At 42.6% G+C, this 23,670-nt stretch overlaps 1 protein-coding gene across 2 annotated transcripts in view; it reads left to right on the plus strand.

Annotated features, from left to right (window-relative positions):
* The window catches only part of LOC122933072, a 145,063-nt gene that overhangs the window by 100,021 nt on the left and 21,372 nt on the right, over positions 1–23,670 (plus strand). For both annotated transcript variants that reach the window (XM_044287824.1, XM_044287825.1), the window contains one exon: positions 10,796–11,032. In XM_044287824.1, coding sequence (XP_044143759.1) covers positions 10,796–11,032 — 237 coding nt within the window. The remainder of the gene's footprint in view (positions 1–10,795; positions 11,033–23,670) is intronic.

Below are 23,670 nucleotides of genomic sequence, written 5' to 3' on the forward strand. Positions count from 1 at the left end.
CTGAACTTTATGGGAGGGCCATATCGATGACTAGAGTCATTGATTGGCTGAGGAATTCAAAGAACAAGTCTTGGGTTGCCCTAGAACAAGACATTATAGGCACGCCGGCCCGTGCTGTCTGCTTAGGCTTTGACTCTCCCCCCTCCATCAATCTGCAGTCGTACCCTATAATCAAAGCCACCATCGATACTTGGAAATGGTGGAACCAATCTCATTGTTCAATCCCCTTTCCTTCCCCCCTGATCACAATTGGTGACATTCTAGGTTTGGCCTCTTCTGGACCTCGCAATACCTTCTCGAACTCAGTTAGATCCTCAACAGTCCCTATTCTACATCTTCTAGAGTCGCCGGGCTCACCAACCACATCAGATGCTATTGAATCGTTGCTTAAACCCCAACCCCGTGACCTTACTCTTGTCCCACTTATTAAGACATTCATTCGGAAAAACAATGCAAAAGGTGAGCTACTTCGGCCTCTTACCTGGTTTGAAGCCTTAATAACAAATCCAAACCCTCAAAAAAAAACAATCTCACTTATATATAATAAATTGAGATCCCCTCCCCTAATTTCCAAACCGGCTTTCATTCGATATTGGGAGAAGGACACGGGCTTGGATATACCTTTTCAATCCCTCCCCTTATTATTTGAAACCTCTCACAAACTGTCCAGATGTGTTAGAGCCCAGGAAAATGGCTACAAGATATTGTCACAATGGTACATTACGCCCGTTAAGTCCGCACGTTTCACCAGACCCCCCTCCAATATATGCTGGAGATGTCAGGAGGATGTAGGCACCTTCTTTCATATATGGTGGTTATGTCCTCCCATTAACAAATGGTGGAAAGAGATCTTTCAGGAATGCAACCGAATTTGCTCCTCCGATGTGCCCATTTCCCCATATGGAGCTTTACTTACCTTTTTTGATAATGAGGCTTCTCCGGCCCCATCGTACCTCTTTAAGCAGCTCCTACTGGCGGCCCGCTTGTTGATTCCCAAATTATGGCTGCAAACATCTGTGCCCACATTGGAACAGTGGAAGCTCAAGGTGGATCAAATCCATCGATTTGAGGAACTAGCCTCCTGGGAATCTCGTTCGCACTTGGCGTTCATGAAAAGATGGGCCCTTTGGATGAATTATAGGTTCCCCCCCTCCTCTCTAAACCCTACTTAAGTGCGAGGACCCAAGTCCGTTAAGCTAAGTGTAAGATCCAGTTACCTACAAGTCCTGCCTTGGGTGGGGTCAGGGCCTAAGACCTAAACTTGGTTTTGCCCCCCCAATGAGCTCTGGAGTGTTTGCCCACCTACTCTGAGACCGGAACTTCTCCTATCTGCTAAGTATTGCTGGAATTGTATTGAACAACTAGGCTGTGCTCCTAGCTTCCTGTATAGTAACTGCTTTTTGTCCAATCCGTGTGCAGTCTGTATTTTCATTGCTCTGTATGTGCTCGGTACCGTGTTACACCATTGTTGGTGTTGTTCACATTGTATTTTCTTAATTTGAAAATAAAGCATTTTGAAACTTAAAAAAAAAAAAAAAAAAAAGAAAAAAGAAAATAGAGATACAATGTCAAAATTTCCCTTTTTTTGGCAGATTTTCCATTTTAATAATTTTTTTTCCAGTTACAAAGCAAGGGTTAACAGCCAAACAAAATTCAATATTTATGGCCCTGATTCTGTAGTTTACAGAAACACCCCATATGTGGTCATAAACTACTGTACGGGCACACGACAGGGCGCAGAAGGAAAGGAATGCCATACGGTTTTTGGAAGGCAGATTTTGCTGGACAGTTTTATTTTACACCATGTTCCATTTGAAGCCCCTCTGATGCACCCCTATAGTAGAAACTCCTTAAAAGTTGCCCCATTTTAGAAACTATGGGATAGGGTGGCAGTATTGTTGGTACTAGTTTAGGGTACATATGATTTTTGGTTGCTCTATATTACACTTTTTGTGAGGCAAGATAACAAGAAATAGCTGTTTTGGCACCATTTTTATTTTTTGTTATTTACAACATTCATCTGACAGGTTAGATCATGTGATATTTTTATAGACCAGGTTGTCACGGATGCGGAGATATTCTGAGCCATAGTTCTTTTATTTTTTTTAGCGATTGTCTCAGGTAGGGGCTCATTTTTTGCGGGATGAGGTGACGGTTAGATTGGTACTATTTTGGTGGGCAAATACCCTTTTGATCGCTTGCTGTTGTACTTTTTGTGATGTAAGGTGACAAAAAAAGGTTTATTTAGTACAGTTTTTATTTTTTATTTTTTATGGTGTTTATCTGAGGGGTTAGGTCATGTGATATGTTTATAGAGCCGGTCGATACGGACGTGGCGATACCTAATATGTATACTCCCCCCCCCCCCTATTTTTTAAAATTAATTTTTTTTACTTTATTTGTGGAAAATTACGTTTTTGTTTATTTTTACTTGAAACTTTTAATTTTTTAAAACTTTATTTTTTCAAAAATTTTTCACTTTATTTTTTGGCCCACTTTGGGACTTGAACTTTTGGGGGTATATTCCTTTACAATGCATTCCAATACTTCTGTATTGGAATGCATTGGCTGTATGAGTAATACTGTGTGTATTACTCATACAGCTTCCGGGGCCTGTGAGATCCAGGGGGCTGGATCTGACAGGCACTTCACCAGAAGGCAGCACAGATGCCTCAGGAAGGCATCGTGCTGCCTTCCATGCCATCGGGTCCCCCCCACAGCCCCATGGGGACCTGATGGCACGCCGCCCGCGCAATAAAAAGCCGCAATTGACCTGCGGTTTGCGGCGATCGCCGACACGGGGGGGTGCCTGCTCAATGATTTGAGCAGGCACCTCGTTCCGATCACCGCCCGCCGGGCGGCGGTGATCGGAACTATAGATGACGTACCGGTACATCATGGGTCCTTAAGGACTCGGGATCCATGCTGTACTGGTACTTCATGGGTCCCTAAGGGGTTAAAAAACTTTTGATATGTTATCACAGTGACATATCAAAGGATTTGATTGATTGTTCCTACTTCCAACTTAACCTTCAGTTTGCCTTTGAGAGAGCCCTCACACACATAAGATTGTTAGCCAATTCCAACAACGTTTATGTCATGAGTATGATAAGCTTCATTCCAGGTTTATAGCTTGTAAGGGATCGTTTTTTCGTTTTTTCCCCTGGGTCATTCTCACAGACTTCGCCACGGACACCAGATTGAAGTCCAACCGATGCTTTTATTTTCAAGCACATCAGCACAAAAACAGCAACCAAAACATAAATCAAAAACATAAATCCTCAGCCATCTGGTCACTGACTAAACAGTTTTTCCCTTTCTATCGGGATCTGGGTCTACCACCCTGCTCCCCAAAACACATCACAGTGCTTACCCCCACACATGTTTAGAGGGTCCCGGCTCCCACAAGCCTTGACACAGCCTGCTTCTTTCCCAGACTGGGAGAGCCCTGAATAAGGAGCTCAGCCAAGATTTATTCAAGCTCCTCAACTAGCTGCTAATAAACCTCATTACCACCATAGCTGCTGCAGACAATGGGAAAACCCTATTTTCCCAGGTTTTCTTGTTCTCACCCAGCTTGCTCTGGGTGAGATACACCACTTGAATAGCCTTCCTATGGCCTTCTGGCAGCTCCACTGCCAAAAGCTGTAATACATTGATTAATTAACTCACATTATATTTGCTTCAGCCTGGCTCACACTTTATGTGTTGCATTGACTTTGTTGTTTCTATGTTCTCATATTGTGTCACTAGATAACCTGCAGGGGTCACTATTACTTCTGCAATTCAATAAAATATCTACACAAACACATTTACTGGAGGTGAAAATTTACAGTGTACCAAAAAGTGTCTGATATGCTTATAAAATAAATATACGCACAATATTTCTCCTGATAAACAAAAAGGATGCCCACCAGGAGAGAAGTATGATGAGAAAATCTCCCCAACTACCACAATAACTAAAGCTTAAAAGGACCAGAGGTAGTGCAATCTAAAACTTAACATTTAATAAATACTACAATAAAAGGATACAAACATTACACAAAGCACCGAGTGTGTACACACCACAATCGTGTCACAAACAAAATCCACAAAATGCAAATGATATTGCCATGGGGGACCATACATACACGGTCACACACACACTAGTAGGTAGCACGTTTCCCAAAATCAGGTAAGTATTCCACACAATAAAAGGAACAGTCTTAGCAGTGGATGGGGCTCATCTGGATGTCGTCTTGTGGTTCCAGAGATCAATCTTACGTGCAGGCAGGGTCCAGATGAGACTCACTGTCCCTAGAAAGCCCTGTCAAGCCTAGAATTCCCTATGGCCTGACCCAGGGCTTTCCGTCCAGAGCCTAACCCTTTAATATTAGAGACCCTGGACTGGGTACTGACTAGATGTGGACCCCTAGGGCAGGAGTAATCCTATGAGTTTCGTCTGTAGTTAAACAAAGCTCAAGACTCATCAGGAGATAAAGAGCATGAAGAGTTGGAGGGGAGTGTTAGACCACCTGTGACTGGTGTGTACAAAGAAGACTCCCGGCTCTATTATTAAGGTTTCAAGAAGATGGTATCTGATATACAGAGCTGAAGAAATGGACCTAAAAGTACAGGGATGGAGACCGGAAGGGGTAGACTAAGGCGTATGGCTACTCAGGAGATACCCCTGATCGGTTATTCAGAGGGTCTAGTAGTCCAAAAATCAGCAGAGAGGACGGCATGTGGTCTGTCCTCAGCACGGCATTTAAATGTACGCAGAAGAGGCGGGAGTCCCAGTGACGTCCTCCACAGGTCACTGACAGCCGGGGAGGACACACGTGGGGGCGCGGCCTTGGCGATGCACTGAGAGTGCCGTACTAGCCGCTCGTCAGCGCATCACTCCGCACTGAGATAGTTACTCCAAGCAGAATGTCACCATCTATTTGGGCATACGGGGACATTTGGAGCCGGCCTATTACTGGGTAGCAGCGAATACTGATGGTAAGGAGGCTATTTAATTGATATATACAACGGAGGTATAAAGACAAAAAACAAAAACAAAGTCACAAGAGATTTAACATAAAGTGTGATTGCAACAATTAAAGCACATTACATTCATGATATTAAAGTAGTCAATGGGCCAAATGGGATGTTAATATCCTAACTAAAAAATCTGTAGTAGTGTAGTATATAAAATCATGATGTGATGACCTAATGAGACAGGTGAGACCTGACAAAGGGGGGTCCCCAAACACGATGGTTTCTTCCCACCAGCCCAGGAGCAGATTTGCATACGACTGCGCACAAGAACTGACCATCGCGGTGCCCCTGAGCTGGTGGAAGTAGCGGCCATCAAAAAGAAAACAATTCCTAGTCAATACAAACTGTAAAAGCTCAATAATGAAATTATTGTGACTCAGGAATTGTTGGCCCCTGACTCTCAGAAAGTGTCTTACTGCCGAGATGCCTGCCTCATGGGGCATCGAGGGCCTCCACATCAATTGATGCTAGGAACCAGTTCTCTTCAATTTGTATGCCCTCTAGCTTGGTCAGTAAGTCACCGGTGTCCCTGATGTAGGAGGGAAGACTTTCAACAAAAGGTCTCAACAGTTGGTCAATATAGATCCCACAGTTTTGGGAGAGGCTGCTCACTCCCAAAACGATGGGGCGGCCCTTCAGGGGTACCACCCACTTGTGCACCTTAGGTAGGCAGTAAAATGTTGCGATTACCGGGTATGAGGGATACAAAAAGTCATGTTTATCCTGGCTAATTATATGATTCGATCTAGCTTTTAATAGGATCTCACAAAGTTCTGACCGATATTGTGTAGTTGGGTCCGAGGGTACTGTCTCGTAACTCTCCTTATCTCTCAAAATCGAAAGGCACATTGTGCAGTACTCTGAGGTGTGCATCACTACCACATTGCTCCCTTTATCAGAGGGCGTGATAGTGATGGACATATCCTTCTCCAGGTCACTAATCGCCATTCTTTCCTCCTGGCTACAGTTATGTCTGTACGGGAGAAATTTAATCTTGGTTAGATCAGCGGGGGTCACGCCTCTTCTGCATACATTTAAAGAGAACCTGTCACCAGTTTTATGGTGCCCTAACTAAGGGCAACATAAATAAGTGACTGATTCTCTTCAAAATGCTGGGTCACTTTCTTTAATTGACCCAGTCAATCTGCCAACATCTTGTATTGAAAAGCTCCAGCTGTTAATGATGAGTCCTGAATATTCATGAGCTCCTGACTCTCCCCGCCCACCTGCTGCTGGATGACAGTTATTTTCCATATGAATCAGCAGCAGGTGGGCAGGGGAGTGGCTATACAGGGAGTGCAGAATTATTAGGCAAGTTGTATTTTTGAGGATTAATTTTATTATTGAACAACAACCATGTTCTCAATGAACCCAAAAAACTCATTAATATCAAAGCTGAATATTTTTGGAAGTAGTTTTTAGTTTGTTTTTAGTTTTAGCTATTTTAGGGGGATATCTGTGTGTGCAGGTGACTATTACTGTACATAATTATTAGGCAACTTAACAAAAAACAAATATATACCCATTTCAATTATTTATTTTTACCAGTGAAACCAATATAACATCTCAACATTCACAAATATACATTTCTGACATTCAAAAACAAAACAAAAACAAAGCAGTGAACAATATAGCCACCTTTCTTTGCAAGGACACTCAAAAGCCTGCCATCCATGGATTCTGTCAGTGTTTTGATCTGTTCACCATCAACATTGCGTGCAGCAGCAACCACAGCCTCCCAGACACTGTTCAGAGAGGTGTACTGTTTTCCCTCCTTGTAAATCTCACATTTGATGATGGACCACAGGTTCTCAATGGGGTTCAGATCAGGTGAACAAGGAGGCCATGTCATTAGATTTTCTTCTTTTATGCCCTTTCTTGCCAGCCACGTTGTGGAGTACTTGGACGCGTGTGATGGAGCATTGTCCTGCATGAAAATTATGTTTTTCTTACCTTGCAGACTTCTTCCTGTACCACTGCTTGAAGAAGGTGTCTTCCAGAAACTGGCAGTAGGACTGGGAGTTGAGCTTGACTCCATCCTCAACCCAAAAAGGCCCCACAAGCTCATCTTTGATGATACCAGCCCAAACCAGTACTCCACCTCCACCTTGCTGGCGTCTGAGTCGGACTGGAGCTCTCTGCCCTTTACCAATCCAGCCATCTGGCCCATCAAGACTCACTCTCATTTCATCAGTCCATAAAACCTTAGAAAAATCAGTCTTGAGATATTTCTTGGCCCAGTCTTGACGTTTCAGCTTGTGTGTCTTGTTCAGTGGTGGTCGTCTTTCAGCCTTTCTTACCTTGGCCATGTCTCTGAGTATTGCACACCTTGTGCTTTTGGGCACTCCAGTGATGTTGCAGCTCTGAAATATGGCCAAACTGGTGGCAAGTGGCATCTTGGCAGCTGCACGCTTGACTTTTCTCAGTTCATGGGCAGTTATTTTGCGCCTTGGTTTTTCCACACGCTTCTTGCGACCCTGTTGACTATTTTGAATGAAACGCTTGATTGTTCGATGATCACGCTTCAGAAGCTTTGCAATTTTAAGAGTGCTGCATCCCTCTGCAAGATATCTCACTATTTTTGACTTTTCTGAGCCTGTCAAGTCCTTCTTTTGACCCATTTTGCCAAAGGAAAGGAAGTTGCCTAATAATTATGCACACCTGATATAGGGTGTTGATGTCATTAGACCACACCCCTTCTTATTACAGAGATGCACATCACCTAATATGCTTAATTGGTAGTAGGCTTTCGAGCCTATACAGCTTGGAGTAAGACAACATGCATAAAGAGGATGATGTGGTCAAAATACTCATTTGCCTAATAATTCTGCACGTAGTGTAGCTCTGAATTAAATATACGCTAGACTCAATGACATCACACTGGACTCAAATCAGCTCATTAGCATGCAGCATGTGGCATCTTTGTGTGTATGTTATGAGGTAACCATCTGTCACACCAGTACGCAAATACATCTAAGGTACTTTTTAGTAATTAATGATTGTATATAATTAGTTAGATTATAATCAAATATCCACATGACAGGTTCCCTTTAAATGCCAGGCTTTGAGACGCGCCGGCCCACACTACATGTGCTGAGGATGGGCCACACGCCGTCCTCTCTGCAGTTTTTTTGGACTACTGGCCCTTCTGAATAACCGATCGGGGGTATCTCCTGAGTAGCCATCAGATACCATCTTCTTGATACCTTAATGAGAGAGCGGGGGGGGCTTCTTAGTACACACCAGTCACAGGTGGTCTAACACCCCCTTCCCCCTCTTCAAGCTCTTTATCTCCTGATGAGTCTGGAGCTTTGTTTAACTACAGACGAAACGCGTAGAATTACTCCTGCCCTAAGGGTCCACATCTAGTCAGTACCCTTAGGCAGGGTTAGGCTCTGGATGGGTCGCCCTGGGTCGGGCCATAGGGAATTTTAGGCTTGACAGGGCTTTCTAGGGACAGTGAGTCTCATCTGGAGCCTGCCTGCACGTAAGATTGATCTCTGGAACCACAAGACGACATCCAGATAACCCCCATCCACTGGTAAGACTGTTCCTTTTATTGTGTGAAATACTTTCCTGATGTTGGGAAACGTGCTACCTGCTCGTGTGTGTGTCACCGTGTATGTATGGTCCCCCATGGCAATATCATTTGCATTTTGTGGATTTTGTTTGTGACACGATTTTGGTGTGTACACACTCGGCACTTTGTGTAAGGTTTGTATCCTTTTATTGTAGTATTTATTAAACGTTAAGTTTTAGATTGCACTACCTCTGGTCCTTTTAAACAATATTTCGCCTGCCTAGTGATGACTGGGGTTCCTTTGATGTTAAGGAAGAATGAGCAGTGGGGTGCAACACAGGAGAACAGGAGGAAGATGGAGATGATTAGCATAGAGACCACAGACCAAACCAGCTTGATGATAGAAAAATAATCCTCCTTTACTGAATAGATGGTAGGGGTCACAGCACAAATTCATGCATCAGGCATGGTTCTGAAGTAACAAGGAGGTATGGCTTACAGTAAAAGTGTGGCTTCACTAGAAAGGAACGTGACCTACAAAACTGCGCCATAATAGAAGTGTCTATCTCTGCACCTGATTTATCATTCAGCCTCAGCCACAGTGATAAATCTGATGCAGGTCTAGACAGCCTGTTTACATCATCTGTAGGTTTAGTAAGTCTGCCCCAGCGTATTCTTGAGCAGAGCGCTTCCCTGACTTTTTCACTGGGAGTGCTTTCATCATGAATATAGCAGATTTTGAAACTATGCAGACCTATCCCCATACTATGCCTACCTTACGTAGAGCAGTAAAGTATGATGACTAGGGTTGTTTCGATACCAAAATTTTGATTAGGTTTAGATACCATAAAAAAGTATTGCAATACTCAATACCATTCGATACCAAAAAATAAAACACGAAAAAAGCCGTGTGCATTCCACATTTTATGGAACCTTCGGCCTATAATTGAGCAGTCCTATACAATTTTTTGGGGGGCAAAGTGACAAAAAAAATTAGCAAATTGTGCGGTTTTTATTTTTTTTTCTGTTATGGCGTTCACCGCATAGGAGTTTTTTTTTTTTATATTTTATTAGTTTGACTTTTTAGACGTAGCGATATGTAATATGTTTATTTATTGTTTATATATTTTATATGTAAAATTGGGAAAGGGGGCGATTTATACTTAATAATATTATTTTTATTTTATTTAATAACTATTGCCTTTAGGGGATAGAACCTGGGATCTTTTAATCCCTTGTCCTATTCACCCACATAGAGCTCTATTAGGGTTAAAGGACTTCACCCTGTCCCTGCTGCCCTGTGCATAGTGCACACAGCAGCAGGGAGATTACCATGGCAGCCAGGGTTTCAGTAGCGTCCTGGCTGCCATGGTACACTGCTGGGGCTCTGATCAAAAGCTGTCACTGCACCACCAATGAGGAGGAGGGGAGGGGACCCTGTGGCCACTGCTACCAATGATTTTAATACTGGGGGGCGCACTGCACCACCAATTATTTTAATACTAGGGGGGGTGCAGTGCGCCACCAATGACTTTAATACTTGTGGGGGGGGGGGGGGCGCACTGTGCCACCAATGATAATTAACCTTTAATACAGAAACAGGAGGCGGGTACTGCCGGCACCCACCTCCTGTATTTGTATTAAAGGTTAATTATCATTAGTGGCGCAGTGGCCAGGCACCTGCTATGCTGGCTGCTTGACTCTAGGGAGGACACTCAGGAGGAGGAGGCTGCTGCCGTTCGCCGAGCTCACTAGCTAAGACAGCGCAGCAGTGTATTCCCTCACCCTTCCCGCTTCCTGCTTTAATTAATAGCGGCACACTCATTGGTGGCAGTGGTGTGGGCAGCTTCAGAGCCCGCTCACTTCATTGGGCTCAGCGGGGCCGCGTCATAGGAGGGACTCCCTCCCTCCTTCTCCACTGTCTGCACGGGCGCCGAGCGCCATAAGAGGAGAGTCTAGTATAGAAAAAATTAACATCCTGATACCGAATCAATACTGGCATAAAAGTATCGATTGGGTTTCGAAAGTTCGATACCCGAAACAATCCTAATGATGACAGACATTTTTAGCCCTTATGGCTATTAATATTCCTTAAATCACTGCCATATTTTATTATGTTCATTGCTTACTTCTATCCATCTAGGCTAGATGGATCCTGCTCACTAACTACCCTTATTATGGGCACATATACATATTTTATCTTGCACCATTACTAAACCCTGAATTCACAATTGTCAATTATTTTAATTGCAGTACCAACGCCCAGAAGGCTTTTAAATGTTTCCGTGTATTTGTCCCTCGTTCACCTCTTGATCTGAACATTGGGAGCAGAGTGAAAATACTTTTACCCTCTGGTAAAGTTGGCACTGGCATAGTTTATAAAGTTGGACATCTGCCTGGAAAAGATGAACTGCAAGTGGGTGTGGATTTGGAGTCTCAAGAATGCTGGCAACATCTCAGCTCGTTTAAAGTACAATACAAATTCCACAGGTAAATTCGACCTTATTGTTAACATGGATATTCATCAGACATGTTTTAGCACCCCTGCCTTTCTTTGATATAGGTATTAAAGTGGCCTGCTTATATAGCAACACTATTAGGAAAAAAAAAAAAATCTGATTTAGTTGGAATATAAGGAAACTCTTAATTTTCTAAAGCAAAATATTCTATAATATAGGAAACACAGTGACAACAAAATCATTTTTAGACCTTATATTGACTACTGAGGAACAAACATGAATGCTAAATCATAAAGTAAGGCAAAATGTATGGCCTCACACCAGACCCTCCCCCCACCCCCCATAAAAATGACAGTAGTGTTGAGCTAAGCAATGCATTTGAAGTGGAATTTGGTCCAAAGTTTAGGAAAACTTAGATTCATAACAAAAATCCAAATTTTCTTGAGCTTCCTGGGAATGAATCAGGTTTTCCTAAAATGGCGACTGCATATGTTACAAAGCGAAACTAAGTGCAGAGTAGTGATAGCCAGTTCGCTCGCAATCACATGCAGGCTGCCATCTTAACTCACAAGTCCGGCGATGCACAGGAAAGCCCTTACCTGTGCCTGCGCCGCGAGACGGTCTGAAACAAATGTGGTCACCGGGAGCAGGCAGTTCTGAGAACAGCCCGATGAAGGCCCCCGGCGGCTGTTCTCGGAACTACCTGCTCCCGGTGACCGCATGGTTTCAGACCGGCTCGCGGCGCAGGCACAGGTAAGGGCTTACCTGTGCATCGCCGGACTTGTGAGTTAAGATGGCAGCCCGCATGTGTTCGCAGGCAAACACGGCGAACTGGCCATCACTGGTGCAGAGAAGACAAGACAGGGAATAAAAGGTCACCCATAATGCCGTGCAGCCAGCCAATCCGCAGATAGCCATCCCCTGTGATGTCACAGCCCTATAAAACCCTCATTCCGCGTGGTCTCCACCATTGTCCTGTGAGCTGAGCATAGGGAGAGACATGGTAAGCGTTCATGCGCTAGGGACAGTGTGGCTGAAAACGATTAATAGAAGAATATTGGAGAGGAAGAGTGCAGGGAGACTTTATCTGCGTCAGTGTTATTTATTTACTTATTCCTACAAAAAACGTAAATTAAGATATGTAATTCAATACCAATAAGATGGAAGCCTTTATTATTCCAGTGCCAGTGTGCCAATGTATAACATTTAGTCTGCACCCCTTAGGGGGCGAGGTCTTAATGATGAATATCCTCATCTTTTGCTGGCTTTACTTCTTCCAAATCATCCTTCATAGTCTCCATGTCCTAGAAAAGTCAGCAAGATGCAGAGAGAGGAGGAGCTGGATGTTCTTGATGACATATTCTCATCGATATTAGATGATGTGGAAAAGAAGAAAAAGCAGATGGCTGAAGAAGGGTTCCTACCTGTAGGGCAGGAGAGTGCTTGGGTTGGAGATGTGGGTATGCCAGAGCTGATTAGTATTCAGTGTTTACTGTAAAATAAACTGCAGAATAACAGCAATAATATGCATATTGTACCCCCACCTAGCCAGCCAAACCCCATATCAGCAACAGCCCCTGTTTAAAGGTGCTGCGTGGTTATTAACAATGAAGAAAACATATACAATGTGGTCTTTTATTATTAAATGAAAGGCAGCTGCAAGTTAATTGGCCGCAAGGTTCTTCACCGCAGCATGGCCCAACCCTGTGTGGCCGTACCTTAACCCCTTAAGGACCGAGGACGTACCGGTACGCCCTATTTCCCGAGTCCTTAAGGACCGAGGACGTACCGGTACGTCCTGACTTAAAACCGTAACTCCGGCGCCGCGGGGGTTAATCGGAACGGGATTTCGGCTGAAATCATTCAGCCGGCATCCCGTAACAACGCAGGGGGGGGTCATTTGACCCCCCGTATCGGCGATCGCAGAAAACCGCAGGTCAATTCAGACCTGCGGTTTGCTGCGCTTTTTGCCGTTTCTGATCCCCGCGGTCCCTGACCGCGGGGATCAGAAACTTCAGAGTGCCCGAAATCAATATTGTTAACCCCCCCCTGCACCCCTGTATGATTTGATGGCGGCGGGAGGTGCAGGGGGGGTGTCGCATGCAGTGGGGGCGTTGCGGGAGGCGGGCGGTGCGGCAGGCGGGATCGCGATCCCCCGCCCGCCTCCTATTGCGTAATCGTTGGTGTACAGTGGGTATACCAGGGTGCCAGCACATTGCTGGCACCCTGGTATAAACGGCTGACATCGTTGATGCGATGTCAGCCGTTTAACCCTTTCCATACAGCGGTCCGTACGGACCGCTGTATGGAAAAGGTTAACAGTAAGAGGGAGCTCCCTCCCTCTCCGATCGGGGGGCTGCTGTGCCTTTGCAGCCCCCCGATGGGAGAAGGAGAGAGCCCCCAGACAGCCCCCCCAGAACCCCGTCCTTACCCTTCCCCGTCTGCGAAGTTCTGACCATAACTGAGCAGACGGGGAAGGTTCCCATGGCAACAGGACGCCTGATCAGGCGTCCTGCTGTCCATGGTGCTGAACAGATCTGTGCTGAAAGCATAGATCTGTTCAGTGTAAGTAAAATACAGTGCAGAACCCTATATAGGTTCTGTTCTGTATTTTACAGACATCAGACCCACTGGATCTTCAAGAACCAAGTGGGTCTGGGTCAAAAAAATCAAATAAAAAGTGAAAAAAGTTAAGATAAAAAAAAAAAACATTTATCACTGAATAAAAATTAAAAAAATAAAATACACTACACATATTAGGTATCGCCGCGTCCGTAACGACCTGATCTATAAAATGGTCATGTTACTTTCCCCGCACAGTGAACGCCATAAAAATAAAAAAATAAAAACTATGAGAAAATTGAAATTTTGCCCACCTTACTTCCCAAAAAAGGTAATAAAAGTGATCAAAAAAGTCGCATGTACGCCAAAATAGTACCAATCAAACCGTCATCTCATCCCGCAAAAAATGAGACCCTACTCAAGATAATCGCCCAAAAACTGAAAAAACTATGGCTCTTAGACTATGGAAACACTAAAACATGATTTTTTTTGGTTTCAAAAATAAAATCATTGTGTAAAATGTACATAAATAAAAATAAAGTATACATATTAGGTATCGCCGCGTCCGTATCGACCGGCTCTATATAAATATCACATGACCTAACCCCTCAGATGACCACCGTAAAAAAAAAAAAAAAAAAACTGTGTAAAAAAAGCAATTTTTTGCCATCTTACGTCACAAAAAGTGTAATAGCAAGCGATCAAAAAGTCATATGCACCCCAAAATAGTGCCAATCAAACTGTCATCTCACCCCGCAAAAAATTAGACCCTACTCAAGATAATCACCCAAAAACTGAAAAAACTATGGCTCTTAGACTATGGAGACACTAAACAATTTTTTGGTTTTCAAAATAAAGTTATTGTATAAAACTTACATAAATAAAAAAAATTGTATACATATTAGGTATCGCCGCGTCCGTGACAACCTGCTCTATAAAATTACCACGTGATCTAACCTGTCAGATGAATGTTGTAAATAACAAAAAAAAAAACATGCCAAAAAAGCTATTTCTTGTTACCTTGCCGCACAAAAAGTGTAATATAGAGCAACCAAAAATCATATGTACCCTAAACTAGTACCAACAATACTGCCACCCTATTCCGTACTTTCTAAAATGGGGTCACTTTTTTTGGAGTTTCTACTCTAGGGGTGCATCAGGGGGGCTTCAAATGGGACATGGTGTCAAAAAACCAGTCCAGCAAAATCTGCCTTCCAAAAACCGTATGGCATTCCTTTTCTTCTGCACCCTGCCGTGTGCCCGTACAGTAGTTTAGGACCACATATGGGGTGTTTCTGTAAACTACAGAATCAGGGCCATAAATAATGAGTTTTGTTTGGCTGTTAACCCTTGCTTTGTTACAGGAAAAAAAATATTAAAATGGAAAATCTGCCCAAAAAGTGAAATTTTGAAATTGTATCTCTATTTTCCATTGAATCTTGTGCAACACCTAAAGGGTTAACAAAGTTTGTAAAATCAGTTTTGAATACCTTGAGGGGTGTAGTTTCTTAGATGGGGTCACTTTTATGGAGTTTCTACTCTAGGGGGGCATCAGGGGGGCTCCAAATGGGACATGGTATCAAAAAACCAGTCCAGCAAAATCTGCCTTCCAAAAACCGTATGGCATTCCTTTCCTTCTGCGCCCTGCCGTGTGCCCGTACAGTAGTTTACGACCACATATGGGGTGTTTCTGTAAACTACAGAATCAGGGCCATAAATAATGAGTTTTGTTTGGCTGTTAACCCTTGCTTTGTTACTGGAAAAAAAATATTAAAATGGAAAATCTGCCAAAAAAGTGAAATTTTGAAATTATATCTCTATTTTCCATTGAATCTTGTGCAACACCTAAAGGGTTAACAAAGTTTGTAAAATCAGTTTTGAATACCTTGAGGGGTGTAGTTTCTTAGATGGGGTCACTTTTATGGAGTTTCTACTCTAGGGGGGCATCAGGGGGGCTTCAAATGGGACATGGTGTCAAAAAAACTGTCCAGCACAATCTGGCTTCCAAAAACCATACGGCGCACCTTTCACTCTACGCCCCGCTGTGTGGCCGTACAGTAGTTTATGGCCACATATGGGGTGTTTCTGTAAACAGTAGAGTCAGGGCAATAAAGATACAGTCTTGTTTGGCTGTTAACCCTTGCTTTGTTAGTGGAAAAAATGGGTTAAAATGGAAAATTAGGCAAAAAAATGAAATTCTCAAATTTCATCCCCATTTGCCAATAACTCTTGTGCAACACCTAAAGGGTTAACGGAGTTTGTAAAATCAGTTTTGAATACCTTGAGGGGTGTAGTTTCTTAGATGGGGTCACTTTTATGGAGTTTCTACTCTAGGGGTGCATCAGGGGGCTTCAAATGGGACATGGTGTCAAAAAAACTGTCCAGCAAAATCTGGCTTCCAAAAACCATACGGCGCACCTTTCACTCTACGCCCCGCTGTGTGGCCGTACAGTAGTTTATGGCCACATATGGGGTGTTTCTGTAAACAGCAGAGTCAGGGCAATAAAGATACAGTCTTGTTTGGCTGTTAACCCTTGCTTTGTTAGTGGAAAAAATGGGTTAAAATGGAAAATTAGGCAAAAAAATGAAATTCTCAAATTTCATCCCCATTTGCCAATAACTCTTGTGCAACACCTAAAGGGTTAACGGAGTTTGTAAAATCAGTTTTGAATACCTTGAGGGGTGTAGTTTATAGAATGGGGTCATTTTTGGGCGGTTTCTATTATGTAAGCCTCGCAAAGTGACTTCAGAGCTGTAGTGGTCCCTAAAAATTGGGTTTTTGTAAATTTCTGAAAAATTTCAAGATTTGCTTCTAAACTTCTAAGCCTTGTAACATCCCCAAAAAATAAAATATCATTCCCAAAATAATTCAAACATGAAGTAGACATATGGGGAATGTTAAGTCATCACAATTTTTTGGGGTATTACTATGTATTACAGAAGTAGAGAAACTGAAACTTTGAAATTTGCTAATTTTTCCAAATTTTTGGTAAATTAGGTATTTTATTATGCAAAAAAATTAATTTTTTTGACTTTTTTTTACTAGTATCATGAAGTACAATATGTGACGAAAAAACAATCTCAGAATGGCCTGGATAAGTCAAAGCGTTTTAAAGTTATCACCACTTAAAGTGACACTGGTCAGATTTGCAAAAAATGGCCTGGTCCTTAAGGTGAAAATGAGCCCGGTCCTTAAGGGGTTAAGACAGAGTGGCCTGGGTATACCTGATTTATAGTGATTTGTGACGAATTGATTCTGAACAATTTGAATTTCTTGGCGAACTTTGGCAAAGTTGCCAAATCGATTTTCAAAACTTTGCTCATCTGTAAATGATAGCATCCCCATGACAAAAACAGCCAGAGCATCATGATAATAACAGGTACAAAATCCTTAGAAAAGAGACAGACACAGGACAGTAATAGCACCCACAGAATGCTAGAAACAGTAGACTCTGTGGCAGACACAATGCTTCCCAATACTTCCACAATAGTCCTAGCTATAAAAGCTCCATTTAAGCAACAGCCCAGTAAATGACAGGCAAACCACCCATAACTGACAGTGAAAACTGACCCTGATATTGAGAAGGAGCAGCATTGTACATTTCCCTGAGGAGACGGTGGAGAGGATGGGAGTGGTTCTGATGGGAGTGGTTGTGGCCCCGGTGAAATATTGTGTCACAGTGTACTCCTTCAAGTCGTTGCTCCTTGGGGAGTAGAAAGTTGATTTTAAAAATGAGGCCAGCTGTCTTGGCACGCTTTCTGACTTGACACATGCTTTCTGGAAGCAATGTTCTGGATTTGGATGATCTGTCTATTTTGCTGTCTACTCAAGAACTTACCCTCCTGGCAGGAAGCAGAGCCTGCCCACTGTTAGGGCCTGCCCATTGCTATCAAGAGGGGAGGAAAAGGGTGGTTAGACCTGTTCCTGCCAAACTTTGCCAACCACACCTTCTCTTCTGGAATAAATGGCAACAATATATAATAAAATATTTGTAGATACCCCTAGATCTAGGGTACTGCACATTTGCTACCTGTGCTTTAGCAATGGATTTCTCTGCATTGATTATGTTGTTTCCATGCTGAAAATTTGTTGCTAAGTGTTAGAAATGCAATTTTTTTTTTAAAACAAATCAATACATGTTTATTTCTCTTATCAGGACAACCCATTTGTGGTAAAATGATATCTGGTGATGAACAGCTAGAACCAGGGGCATAGCTATAGGGGATGCAGAGGTAGCAGTCGAATCTGGCCCAGGAGCCTGAGGGGGCCCAAAGACCCCTTTGCCACATAAGAAGACACTGGTATTATAGAAAGTGCATGCAGGTCAAGTTACAACTCTGGCTGGAGGGAAGGGGTCAGGTCAAGGATTTGTCATGGGGGGTGCAGTTTAAATTTTTGCCTCAGACAGCATGAATTCTATGTGCTTCCCTGCCCCTGGCCACAATGCACTGAGGGAAGGGGGCCCAAGCTGAACTCTAGGACTAGGGCCTATAAGTCTTTAGCTACGCCCCTGGCTAGAACCCTAGTGAAATGCTACTAATATCAGTAACTGGCCATGTAATGCATGGTCTCACCAAGTGCTCCAGACCACGAGACAGTCCAAACTTGTGACTCCCTTCTATTTACATCCAATGCACTAATATCATATGGCTGTGGGTTGTTTTGATGGCTCAACACCTCCAGTGGCTTACACAGAAATCATTGGACTCCATTTCCCACCCCAAGCTGAAAGCTCTGACAAATGTACTTATTTTTTTGGTTATGTTCACTTTAATGTTATGACAGATATCTATATTTAGTTCAGAACAGATTTATGAACTGCCCTGTTGATGAATCTAGTGTAGGTAAAATCATACTTGCCAACTTTTGAGGGGAATTCTAAAGGAGGAAACTAAAAAAGTATGCATAACATGCCATGCAGTTTTTCCTTATGCTCACCCTATGACATATGAATCGGAAAAAGTAAATATAACCCCCTTCAACAAACCTAAAAATCAATGTAGACCACAAACAAGACCCCCTAATCAAATACAGATCCAGAGCCTTTAAATATCATAGACCCCATTCCAGATCTCTCTTTATTCAGAATTCAGACTAGATTCCCTTATATACAGACCACAGACCTCCCCCTGTATCTGATTCCAGACCAAACCCCCCTGTGCAGAAATACAAGACCAGAACCCTCACCCTCAAATACGAACACCATACAAGATCATCTGTGTATACAGACTCCAGACCAATTGTATACAGACCCCTTAAAATATAGCCCTTTAAGTAACTCAGGTTCAGTTCCGAGTGGTACCTTGGGATCGAACCAGAGTTCGGTTCCAAGGTTTTTCACTGTAATAATTTGATTACCGAAGTCTCACGTAACTTTGTGAATAATGAACTTTGCCTTATTGGAGGCAGTACATTCTACTCACAACCCTTGGCTGCAGAAATACATATTGCCTTAACCCTCCTGGATGTTTGCTGGCAGCGTTGGAAGTCCAAAGAATACAGTGGGGTACTCAAGGCCCTGGAGTCAAGTGTTGGGAGCAGGTAAGTATGCTTATCCTGACAGGTCCAGTTCGCTGGAAGTTTTTTTTTTTTTAAAGGAAATCTATCACCAGCAACCTCTCTATCAAACTGTTTACACAAATTGCTGTAGTTTCCCTGATTAAAACACTGTTTTTCTTTTGTTGTTCCGCAGCTATGTGTCTATGCAAGCAGTTTGATAGGGAGGTCGCTGGTGACATATTTCCTTAAAAAATTGGTATAGGGACTGGATAACCACTTTAGTGACTAATAAGAAAAAGGGAAACATATTTCAAACTTCAAAAGTATTGAAGCACATCTATCAAATAGTTTATGGCACTACAGTGGCATAAGAATGCTGCAAATTATGGTGTAGATCATGGCCCTGACTTATCACGCTTTCATTCCAGAAAACTGGCTTTAAAAAGTTACAAAATTGGGCTTTGCAATCTCTTGCACTATTTTCACAAACATTTTGTGGCTTTTTGTAGTTTTACACCATCCATTCTAGTTTTGAAATGTGGGTGGAAAAATAGGTGTGGTTAGCTATAATAATGTTTATCACTGAGACTTTTTTAAAGAGTGACAAAAAAAGAGTGACAAAAAAATAAATCTCACTCAGTAGAAGGGTGGAGTAGGAAAACTGGAGCAGCTTTAGAAGACAAAAGTGTTAGGTTTAAGGCTAGGGATACACAGTACCACTGTTCGCATGACACCTGTCGCCACCATAGCAATGAATAGGATCGTGGCGGCAGTCGCAAGAAATCCAGCCGTGCGACTGCCTCGAGCGATCCTATTGATTGCTATGGAATCACCGCTACTCAGCGATTCTGGCCGCGACCAGTGTCGCCGTGTAGCCCTAGCCTAAAGGCTACGTAAACCTTTGGAGGCAATTTTTGTTTATGATTGCATTTTACAAATTTTGGGCTAAAAATCATATTTTCAATTTGCCTTTTATAAAAAAAATATTGAGGCATTCTGTCACAAAGTGTTAAATGTTTTTCTAATTGTGTGACTGCTACTTTTGCTTTCACTTTGTGCCGGTCATCTAACAACCCTTATCTTTAAATTATTAAGAGGTCATAAACACTTTTTTAAGCCACATTCTTATCAATAGGATAAGAACTGAGCTATAATGAGCGTTTATAATGTGAGAGAGCAGAGATAAGGAGTCCTTCTGCTCACCAGATGACAGAAAAGGCTGAAAATCCACATGCTGCTACTATAGCATCTCAGCTATGTACAGAATAAAGAATTCCATATTTTTTAATAAAGACCAAATGAAAAAATCATTTTTAGCTCAAAATACGTACAATGTAATTATAAAAAGAACTGCCCCCAAAGGTGTACATAGCCTTTAAGGATGTGACATTTGATAAATAAGGCATAAAGTACACCAACACAGACTCAAGCAAAACTGACTTGAAATATTCCCGGCATGATAAATTCCTCCCCATATTTGCACCATAATTTGTGAATTTTCACTTCTCATTACGCTTTTCAAAAGTGCCATAAAAGGGCAAGGCTTAGCAGACACATTTTGGCTTCCCATGGGTCAACAGACTGTAGCCTGTTTTCCGGTCCACAGATTGCAGTTCCGCAAAACATGAATACTGGCCGTGTTTGTTCTGCATTTTGCAGAACGGAATATCCTGGCCTCTGTAGAACAGTTCTATTCTTGTCTGTAAAATGAACAAGAATAGGACATGTTCTATTTTTTCTGGGCCACAGAATGGACATACAGATTCGGACAGCACGGTGAAATGAACCGAATGGGTCCACATCCGACCCGCACAAAATGCGGATTGGATGTGCAAAAAAAATACGTTTGTGTGCACGAGCCCTTACTATTGTTTATGCTCGAAACTCAAAAATAATAGTTCATATCTACACCATCTAATAGCGTAGATTTCAATTTCTGCAGCACTGACTGCCAAGAGATGCACCAAATTTGTTAAAAGGCGGTTATTCCAGTAATTTAAAACTCTTTTTAAAACTTTTTTCACTCACTGTTCTTGACTACTTCCTTCCCACTCTGTAGGTGGGCAGCCGCTCATTCAGGATGTATTGCAATTAGCTCATGTTAGCCCCTTCCACCCCTGGATGAAAAATAGTCCCTCACATATAGCTCCAGACATAACTATGGCATGTAATGCCTCCACAATTTTGTTCCCCACTGTCTAGAAAGAGATATAGTTATATACCAGGGATGCACAACCTAAGGCTCTCCATCTGTTGCAAAACTACAACTCCCAGTATGCCCAAACTTTAGAAGTAGAGATTAATAAATGTAAGGGGTCTGGACCACTTCACTATGATATCACTCCCGTTACTAATGGAAGGGGAAGGGGAAGGGAGCAGGGAAACTACTAAGCAAGTCTATCACTGAATGCTGAAGAAAGTGGACCAGATAGACAGCAGGGGGCGCTACTAGAGAGGCTGAAGAAAGTGGACCAGATAGATAGCAAGGGGGCGCTACCAGAGAGGAAAATATAATGTGCATAAAAAGGTGAACATTGGGGGGGATTTAGCAGAACTGGTGTGAAGTATGTGAGGGATCTCTCTCTCAGGGGGTTGCAATAACAGACTTCTTTGCAGACAACAGGATTTAGTGTCCAAACTAGTGCTTTATTTTGGCACTTCAGCACCCGCACAAATCGGCAAAACAAACACCCGCCCGTCTGGGCTCTAACTAATACACAGTAGTTTTCCTTGACTCACTTCTAAGCACAGCTTATAGATGGGGTCTCAGGCTCCAAGCCTTAGCAAGTCTGCTCATCAGTCTCAAGTCTATACTGGAAGGGATCCGGTTTCACATAGCTTTGTGGCCCCTTAGCCTGTAGGTATCGCCTGGCCCCCAAAGTTTAGGCTTCACAAAGCCTTGTGGCCCCTCAACCCTCCTGGCTGAGACCACACAGAGCCTCTGCAGGCCACTTTTTCCAAGTTTTCCCTCAGACTGACACACAGATGGTTGGCTTTATCCCTCCTTGATTACAGCAGGCCTCATCAGCGATGACCTAAGGTAAAAGACAATACCCGCGCTGGAAGGGTATGGACTGGCAGATCCCACTACCAAACCTATCCCCCAGTCCAAATGAAATCCAGCCCAGAACAAAATGTAAACAAAACTGTCTCAGCAAACTACGCTTTGATGAAACCCGTGCAGCTCTCTGGATTTTTTTTATCTCACCCAGGTGAGGTATCTGGGTGGGACCTACACACCTTCCAGCACTCATACCGTACATATCACCACAAGTACAACTGGCCTAGTTGCCCATAACAAATCAGGTTCCACCTTTCAATTTCCAAAGGAGCTACGAAAAGTGAAAGGTGGAATCTGATTGGTTGCTGTGGGCAACTATGCCAGTTTTCCTTTACACCAGTTTTGATAAATCTCCCCAATATCTTTATTATATGTATATTGGAATTATGCTTCATTTGACATGCCCTGTTCATTGCATAGCAATACTTTTCGTGGATAGCCCCTGAATTAAATTTGGCACATTTTGCGCTGATGAACTTTACACAAAGACCAGCATATACAATGCCCCAATGTGTATACATTTCAAATATTGCATTTTCTGCCTATAGTAAGTGCAGATGTAATTTCTATAAAGATGATAATAATCTGCAATCTGGATTTTAAACATCATTTCCTGGAAGCATTCGTTTTCTGTAATCGTCACGCTGCACATTGTTGCATGTCTTGTGTTGACATGGTCACCATGCAAGCAGAGTAAATAGCACATATGTACCAGGGCTGTACCAGTGTCTACTTCCTTGACGTCAGCCGTGGTCAGGTGCGAGAAACTAACTTTACTAGTTTCATGTCAGCACTTTTAGAAGATCCAGTCTCCATAACAGAAATATTAAATTAGCATTACACTATGTATACTCACACGTAATGCTTTGCCTGTGCGTGCACAGATGAAATAACATACATGGTTTATAATGAAAATATATGACTTCCAGTAAATAGAAACAGGTCTTACATCTCAGACACTGCTGATGAAAGTAGGGCACATACGTGAATAAGGTCACAGCATGAATTTATTTATGCAGTATGTTAAATATTTGCCTGCGAGGGCTGTAAAAATCATAGCACCTAGAAGAAACGTTATACAAAATCGAAAAATTACAGTTAAAATGGAAAATCTGACATCACATGGTGTTTGCATGTTTTCTGACTGTACAGTGTAAAAGGTTTGTGTTCCCTTTATTCAGTATAATGATACAATCACAGGAGGCAGAATTTCCGCTGCAGATTTGGCGTGGATTTTGCTACGCTGCGGAAATCTGCAACTGTGAAACGCTATACCACAAATAAATCCGCTGCAGAAACCCCACAACATATATGTCTGGTGTGGGCATAGCCTAACAGTATAATTTCTGCAGTGTACAAGTCATTTCTGAGGGGCCAAGTGAGTGCCACCTGGTAAAGGGGTTGTCCCATGACTTTTTTGATCCACAAAGCTCCCAAAGTGTGATACCATAGTATCTCTTTAAAGGCAACCTGTCATGTGGATATTTGATTATAATCTAACTAATTATATACAATCATTGACTACTAAAAAGTACCTTAGATGTAT

This window comes from Bufo gargarizans, chromosome 3 (genome assembly GCF_014858855.1).
Source record: "Bufo gargarizans isolate SCDJY-AF-19 chromosome 3, ASM1485885v1, whole genome shotgun sequence".
Classification (NCBI taxonomy): domain Eukaryota; kingdom Metazoa; phylum Chordata; class Amphibia; order Anura; family Bufonidae; genus Bufo; species Bufo gargarizans.